A 9,239-nucleotide genomic window follows, 5' to 3' on the forward strand; every position below is an offset into this window, starting at 1 on the left:
AAATCTATACACACTCAGACTCTTTATATATATAGAGTGGGGACCCACCATACATCTCTCCATCTGTTCAGGGTATACGAATCTTGTTTCTTTCATTACTTTATTTAATATCCTTCGCCATTTAGCTACCACCTTAGTTTTTTTTTTTTTTGTCACTTACTTCCCTGCACTCGCGCAAAACTTTGGGACCTGAAATATCAATGTCATCCTGTTTTATTTTTTTTTTTTTCATCTCATCATGCCATAATAACTACCACATGCATAAAATATTACAGTTTCAATATACTTTAAGTTAAGTAATTAGCTGCAAATAATATTCAAATGGATTAATATAGTACAATTATATTTTTGTTCAGTCTTGTAGTCATCATGTGGTTTTAGGTCAATACACTTTTATAATGTTACTAATCCATTAAAAAAAATGAAAATAGATACAGCCTGCAGTTTTTTAATCAAACCCATTTAGAAAGGATGGGATTGGTTCATAATTTTATAGTAGTAGTTAATAAATGTGATTGAGAAATGAAAAATAATGCACGTGAATGTGATAGGGCGAAAAGGGCAGAAAAGCATGCAGTAATGGAAGAGGGATCAGAGCAGTTTCCAATTGCAAACTCACTGAAAGAGTAGCTAGATAGAGATCAGTGTAGAGTATATGGGGGTTATTTGTGCAAGATTTCGTTATGCTTGTCTGGTCTGTTCCTTAGTCCATACGGAGCCCCATCATCTTAATGCTGACTAGCTCTACTAGACGCTGATGCCTCTGTGGATGACAGACTACAACTAGATTCTAGATGCTACACCTATATATATATATATATATATATATATATGAGTGTACACACTAGAGGCTTGGGGTCCCATCTCTTACAATTTGTATACAGTATAATTTTTGCAAATGATCATCGATCAGTCTATTTTTATGAGGCTAGCATTCAGTATTGGCAGTGGGTTGTCCTTGTGAAGGATGACAAACTTGAATGACAAGAATTAGCTAAAAATAGCGTTAGGATACATAAAAATTTATAATTTTATGTCACGACTCGCTATACGGCTAAAAATATTTTTTACATTATTTATCATTGCACCTCTATCACTTATAACTAATTATTTAATAAATTTTAGTACAAAATTATACATTTTTATGTGACGCTACTACTGAAAGGACTAGCTAAAGCTTACTCTTACTATTGAAAGGACACACCCAATGTTGCTCATATGACACAAACCAAAATACCATGGACTACTGGGTCTTTTTTTTCTACAACTTTTTTTTAGTCCACAATATCTGCGACCTTTGTCCCACAAATTTTGTTTTCCTAAATACATTTGGGTGATTATTTTCGTTTTGAGAGGGAATAAAAGAAAAAAAAAAAAAAAAGAAGCTTTTGTCTTATGCCATGTTTCCATGCTAATCAAAGATACGAATATATAGTAGTCAGATTTAGAGATTGTGTCCATGGATAATCTTTACTACTTTTCTTTCTCCTCCACAGCAAAATAGAACTTACCATTAATATAATATTAATTTAATCTGAATCATGAAATAGATTTTTTTTAAAATAAAAAAAATCACTTTCTAAGAAAAAAACTATTCCCCCCTTGGTAGTCATTCATCATCATTCATCATTAATGCGTGTCCTCCAAGGAATGAGGAAATTTTGTTGAACAATATAATTACCAAAAAAATAAAAATAAAAAATCCTAGAGCCCATCCTGACTAAGCCGAGAATTAATAGACTTCCAAAATTAGTTAATGACATTGGTGTGGTGCGTTTGGAAATCAAAGATAAAAGATGATTAAGCAAGTCAGTTGGGAATTTGGGACTGACCTATGTTGGTGATTTTCAATTTAGAAACTATTAATTTACAAGTCCTTCCTAATTTAATTACATGGCGAAGTTGGTTCAAAGACAAGGGAACAATAAAAAAGGAAAAATGGAGCTTTCATCATTTAATATCAGTAAATTTAAGTTTTAATGAAAGATTAATTGCAATTTTTCTGGGAAGAGGCCTCTAATTCCAAGAATGGCGATGTGGATGAAAGGTGACCATTTAAAGAATAAATAAATGAAAATAAGGAAGACAGGTTTATCCTAGATTACTTTTTGTGGTGATTTGCAATGACATGTAGTAATTACTAAAATTATGGAATGGATTTGAAGATATAATCCAATAAAAAATTGAGGAAATATTATTTCCTCGATTTTCTAAATCTAAACCATTTGCTAGCTAAATAGAAGATCCTTTCCATTTCAAAGTAAATTGAAAAAGACCCTTCTTCTAAGAATTAATATTTTGCAAATTTAAATGTGTATATAGTGCACACCATTTTAAATTAATTATTATATTTCTTTTTTGTGGGTATTATATATATTTATTTGTTTTATGTGATTATATTTTTTTTATTTGGTTGAATGTAATTGTGAATGACACTATACTATAAGTACATTTTTGTATACATATAAAAACTAAATCTTCACTTTGCAAATCTCTCCTTTGATTTGAAATAGAGAAAAGTATTTCCTTAATACGATCAAGGCAAATGTTCGTATATATCCATTGTTACTCGAGCACAGCCTCCAAACTGCAATAACAATGTTGAGTTGGTTAAAAATTGTGAGCAAAGTTATAAGTATATTTCTGGTGTACTGAAACAAAACACAAAACAAAACAAAAAACAAAAAACAAAAAGTAAAAACATATAAATAGTTAAGCATTTCATGCTAGTGCTCGATCGTTTTGATGAGGAGATTTTCATTAACTAATTTTATTTATTTTCAAGGTACAACTTTTAAACGATTCGTTTTTTTTTTTTGGGGGGGGGGGGGGGGGTGTACAACCATATTTTAAGAATAAAGAAAATAAACAGATAGAGATAAGTTCATCAAACGAAAATTAAGTATTAGCCATATAATAAACCAAAAAAAATATTAGCCATATATATATATATATATATACTCATCTCATTTAACAAGATACACCACACAAATAGCTATGCAATGGAATTCAGAGTAGTGCAAAGCTTCTTTCTAAGATAACATATAAAGAGCGCCTATAGACTAGGAACATACTTTTCCCAAAAACATAATTTCAAGACTAAGAACGTTCTTTTTCCAAAAACATAATTTCATCGTTTAAACAATGGGACAAGATCATTTCCCACGAGAGATTGATGCATGCATGTGAGACTGATTCCCTAAAATGAATTCACACACGTAATTAAAGGTAGGTTAAGGCAATGATTCATGCTACCAGTTTAACTCTATCTCCTCGAGGTTATAGATGAACATCGTTTAAATGTATTCGTAGGGATTAGTCTCAACTCAGTTAGTCGGAGACACCATGGCATAACAGCACTATACCATATAAATCATAATAAAGAATACCCTAGCTAGATAATTATAGATTAAAGAACATTTTGTTGCAAATTAATTTAGACAACAGGCTATATATATTGGGCGGTACGTATGTACTGTTAGAACAGGACACAATAATAAGTAGTCATCAAAGAGGAGAACTAGACCTAATTAAGACACATTAATTGATACTTATTAATGCATCTAGTACCCTTTAGGTATACAATTAGCAATATGTCTTCAGCAGGTATTAGTATCTCTATTTAGCCCTAAGGCCTAGATTCAGGTGCGGGGGAACAGTATTCAAATAAATCTAACATTCAAAAAAAAAATCCCTAGAAAAAAGAAAGAAAGATGGAAAGAATAAAACAAGCTGCAGCACAATCTCTTTATATAAGTGACGCCCTTTCAGCCACGTAAAACTAGAGAGGTTAACACCAGGTTTAATGTTCACTACCCTATAAAACATGCATGGTGGAAGTGAGCTTCTTTTGCAATGTAAATGAGTACATCACCTTTACCTGAAGGTGGGTCTTATGTGTTATAAACAACCAAAGTTCTGGAGCTGAGAATCAGTTAAAAAAGTCATAAGCAGATTATGATTTCTACTCTACTAGAGAGGTGGATATGTAACTTACCATTACTATGTATACGTGAGAATTGTAAACTCGAGTTTTTAACCAGTATGAATTCTTAGATTGTAACACTTGAGATTGAATGGAAAGTAGAAGTAAGAAACAGTAGTAAACTCGTCTCCTTAAAACAGAAGGAAGACATCTCAAAATGATACAGTGGTTCAATGAATAAATATGAAGTTTCACCTTTGGGAAAATAGATTTATAACCTCTTTGCTAATTAATCTCGTGTATTCCCCAATTTTTCCCTTCTTCACTTTGTATAAAAACCAAACATTTTTAAGTTCTTTCTCTCTTAAGAAGAAAAAGAAGGGGAAATTTTATAGGATTATCCTTAGATATTCTTATTCCTTTTAGTGCACCATTATTATTGGCTCTTGAGCAATATCACAGCATTACACAAAAAATTAATATGAACTTAATTAATGTTTTATTTATTTATTTTAAAGATAATTACAACATACTGCTAACTCTGCAGCTCGAACTCTTTCCCCTTTAACCCTCAAACATTTTGTACATAAGGAGATGTCAATTTAGCTACAAAGTCTTTGGTTTGATGTTTTATGATGATAATAAACTATACAATAAAACTAAGGTGCATTTGTTTTATAAAGATACAATTCAAATTTCATTTTTCCCCTTTTTTTTTTTTTTAAATAGTTACAATATGCTGTCAAACTCACAACTCGAACAATTTTCTTCCTAAACTCCCAAGCATTTTATGCAAGGGATGGTGCCAATTAAACTAGAAGAGAATACTTGTGTTCATCCTTAACTACGTACTATTAAGAATCTATAACTGATCACAGAATTTCGGGACTAAAATTTGGTCCTTCTTGTTGTAGATATTCTCTAATTGCGTTCAAATTGCAAAGTGACTAGATATAGATAAACAAAACCCAAGTTAGCAACTTCTTAGGGTGAAACAATTTGAGTTGAGTTATGTCCAGATTGGTTGTAAACTAAAGCAAGGTATGATTCAAACTTTTGAGTTTTGAATTATGGTAAGGAAATTGGTAACATAGATTAAAGAAGCGAAGTTTTCAGTGAAAAGAAAAAGGGGAGTTTTTGAAGGTTCTTACAAGACATGAACCAGATACTTTCTAACCATTGTGTCAAGCTTGTAACAGAACTGTTTTTATATATTGCCAATTTTTTCTTATGTTTAAGCATAATGCGTGGGATGCAACATGTTGGGATGAGTAATAGCTACGTATAGTTATGACCAAAACTAGCTTCTAACTTAACTTATTATATTGGCATGGACTGCTAAATTAAATCGCATACTATTGCTTCATTATGTACAATACTCCATATAATTAGATCAAAAGTAAATTCGGTGGCACAGAAATGCAACATGTGAAGGAACATTTAAGGTGGCTATTGGTTCAAGTATCAATAATTAAAATAATTTCGATGGTTCTACAAAGGTTGACAAAAACTAAAGCCCTTGGAAAGTTATTGGAAAATTTTGCTGCTTAACTGTTTAATTTCTGACTACTAGCACCCACAGCAACATGTATAACCTAATTTGCGAAGGATATACATGCACATAAAGATATATAATACTATAATGATGATGATGATGACAATGAAAAACGTGCCTATATCTATGTTTAATGTTTAGTATCATATATTTTGTTAATAGTTGATCTCAAGTTTGGAAAAATGAGGAGTATTATGATAGGTTAATGGTTAGTGTAAAATTTAATTGTTTATTAATATAAATGATGAAAAAAACAAAAGAGAATGACTAGACTATATATGGGAACACTAGTCTATAATATAATCTGTTAGATATACCGTGTACAATTTCTCTACTGTTACCTCTAAGTTCTCGTGTTGATTATGCAATGAGATTGTTGAGTACTAATAATGCTAGTGAACTTTGGTTAGTAGCAGTAATGCTAGTCTCTGCTTAGACAGTACTGTAGTTGTCTTTTCTAATATCAGTATCACTTCCAACTCTATTGAAAGAAGAAAACTTCTTGATTCATATGGGGGCAAAAACAGTGAAGGAATCGTTTCCTAGAAGAACTTGGAATTGCACAGTGAATTTAGTTGGGGTCCTTGGGGAAAGGGGTCAGTCAGTATGAGACTCGCATTAGTTTTTCTTTCTTTTTTTCTTTCTTTCTTTCTTTCTTTTTTTTTTTTTTTTTAAATGAGAGCTGGTAAACAAGCAGGTATGATTTAACTGCAATAAAGATAGAAGCAATATATATAAAGAACAAAGATAGTTATCCTACCTTTTTAAGGCTCTGAAATCTTTTCCTGCAAAACCTGCGTGGCGTGCCCAACGAAGCAACGACAAGAACAACAACCTACCAAGATTAAATACAAACAAAACTTCCATTCCATCAGGGACCTTGCACTTCGTTCACTGGCTTCATCAGCTAGCAGTTCAAGAAAAGTAGTTATCTGCTCAAACAACATATATACTTTTTGATAAACAACATATATATATATATATATATATATATATATATATATATATATAAAATAAAGAGAGAGAGAGAGAGAGAGAGAGAGAGAGAGAGTAGCCAAAGAAAATTGAAGATATTTGGAACTAATTCAGAGGTAAACCATGGAATGCCATGGCTAAGGATACATATTGGGGAAAGGAGGTGCTACCAAAAGGAGAACATGAAATCTTGGGGAAATAGTAGTGATAATCTACCTCTTCTCATCCAATATATAATATTTATCTATATATATGTTTTTAGTTTTTCTTCAATGTATCATAAATACTTTTACACAAAGTTAATAAAAAAAGAAGACAGTTGAAAATAGTGGCTTCTCTATCTCCAATATTGCCTCTCTTGCCTTATGCTAGCTAAATCTTCAAAAAACCTCAAACCTTCAAGCCTGAAAAATCCCAACTGTGTGGTTACCATCTTGATTCACTAGCATTGTGCATTTTGTTGGTCCATCATGAGCAGTAAGAAACAAGTAATATTGAAACCCCAATTACAACATTAGGCTAATTAACTCACTAGCTATTTTTGTCTTTTGAAGATCTTCTTTGTGCTTTAGTCTAAGCAAGCTAGCTTAGATATCGAAATCAAAGGACATGGAAGCCTTGCCTTTGTTGAGAAAGTCGGTAGGAACAGTTGGCAGTGGTGTGCCATTGTAGAGCCTTAATTGGAGAGGAGACTGAGACGAAGAAGAAAGTAGTGTTGAAGGCTGTGAAGGCATACTAGTATGAGCTATTGTGGTGGAGGACAGTATGTCACATTCATCTGTTTCCGATATCGGACACTCCATGTTCACACCAAATAACCTCAATTTCTTGGCTGCTACTTTTCCTTGTACAACCGGCACTGACTCAAATACCACAGGTGTCTCAACCCCACTTCGCATCTGCACTAGTTGTTGCTGTTGATGCTGCTGCTGTTGCTGATGATGTTGTTGTTGTGACACAGTGGCCGCTGATCTCAGATAAATCAGTGAGCCGGAACAGTACGGATTCACCACATTACAATAAGTGGTAGTGTTCCTATAAGGATGAGGATGATGATGAGGATTGAGATTGAGATTGTTGTTGTTATTGTAATTAATGTGGTGTGGAATATGAACCCGGTCCCTAGGTGGCGGCCGCATTAGCAAAGGACTCCATGCTTGGTGATGATAAGAGGCAAAATGATGGTGATGATGAAGAGGAAGAGGAAGTGAAAGATTGGGATCCGGTGCATCAGGTCGACGCCTCCAATCAATGAAAAGACGATCTTTACCAAGCTCACCAACGCCACGCTGAAACGAAACTATGTCACCGGCATCAAGCTTCTTCTCCTTCACAAATCGACTCCAACCTTTAGTCATAACATAGCTTTGGCTACTGTTCCAGTAAGAGTAACGGAAACGCCAAGGCTTTCCATTTCTGTCTTCAAAGTTCAAGAGGAGACCCTTCTCGTTTGTTGAAGAATCAAGAGGGAAATACTTCTCGGCGTGCTGTTTAGGAATGACTAAGCGATTGAGTTTTCCCACATCGCTTGGAGTCACAACCTTGTCGAACATGTGCTCTCTTTCCATCATCATCATCATCATACCAGTGCTAGAACTAGTAACACTTGTGCTTCCACTTCCAGTTACAGCTCCAGTAGGAGCAAGCCCATTTTGTCTCACATCATCAAGGTCATCCTCATTTCTAGGAGAGGATTCCATGAGCTCAAGCTGTTGCTTCACATCGGAAGCGTCATGGGAAGAAGAAGAAGAGTAAGAGAAAGGAGGCTTACCTCTCATCATCACCATATGCTCAGCTTCTTCACAAAACCCTTCTCTATGTGCTCCGAAATTCATCTTTTACACCCTCTAATTTCAGCTCTTCTCGCTGGATCTACAATCGATCCTAAAAATTTTGAGGTAGGTTCGATTGTAGTTGTACTTAAGCAAAAAGAAAAATGGCCCAGATGGGGATTGTAACTAGTAAAGTCCTATGAGGGCACAGAAACACGGCCGGACCAACTATAGTTTGTTCTTTCTTCTTCAATTTAAAAAACAAATTTTTAAAAAAAAAAGAAGAAAGAAGAAAAATTGTTTTGATGTTACCTAGGGTTATTAGGATTAAGTAGAAAAAAGCTGAGGCTGAGAGAGAGAGACCAAAGAGAAAGAGAAGGGTAGCTCTCAAAACAATGACGGTCGGTGCATTCTTGTTTGACTAAGAAGACTCACTAACACGAAGCTAAATTAAGATACCCCATGGACGTTTCAAAGGGGTGTAAAATTCTTCTTGCTGTTGACCTTGGGAAGGGAGAGACTGGTTTCATTTGTGAGAGATAGAGAGAGAAAGAGAGAGAGAGAGAAAGTGTGTGTGTGTGTTTGATTATTATCATTATTATTTATAAAATTAAAAACAAATAATAATTAAATTATACTAAGCTAATGGGTGGGGGTGTGATTTTCTTAGAGGGGGTGCCTCACTGGAACTTTCTTAAGTTAGGCAAATTTCCCATTCTTTCTTTTTTTATTTTCTTTCTTGAATAAATATATCCTTTTTTTTTTCCTTTGATTGTAGAGAGAAAGAGAGAGATTGAAAGAAAAAAAAAGTATACGTAGGGACCCCATGTAATATCTGGTTGGGTTCATGTGAGCTTGTCACTATCATCATCCTGGGTGTTATTCACACTCTTTTCTTATTTCTATTTCTTTTTTTCTTTTTTTTTGGGTTTAAAATTATTGAATTGAATAGTGAAATACTATAGTTTTTTGTGATAAGGCCCAAAAGGACAGCTGTTTTTGAGGCCACGAG

At 33.7% G+C, this 9,239-nt stretch overlaps 1 protein-coding gene across 1 annotated transcript; it reads right to left on the minus strand.

Annotated features, from left to right (window-relative positions):
* Positions 1-6,531: 6,531 nt before the first annotated feature.
* On the minus strand, positions 6,532-8,771 carry LOC142644225 (B3 domain-containing transcription factor NGA3-like). The gene has a single exon (XM_075818882.1). It carries the CDS (start codon positions 8,288-8,290, stop codon positions 7,043-7,045), a length of 1,248 nt encoding a protein of 415 aa, XP_075674997.1. The 5' UTR covers positions 8,291-8,771; the 3' UTR covers positions 6,532-7,042.
* Between the last annotated feature and the right edge of the window lie 468 nt (positions 8,772-9,239).

The sequence above is a fragment of the Castanea sativa genome, chromosome 1, assembly GCF_040712315.1.
Source record: "Castanea sativa cultivar Marrone di Chiusa Pesio chromosome 1, ASM4071231v1".
Lineage (NCBI taxonomy): Eukaryota > Viridiplantae > Streptophyta > Magnoliopsida > Fagales > Fagaceae > Castanea > Castanea sativa.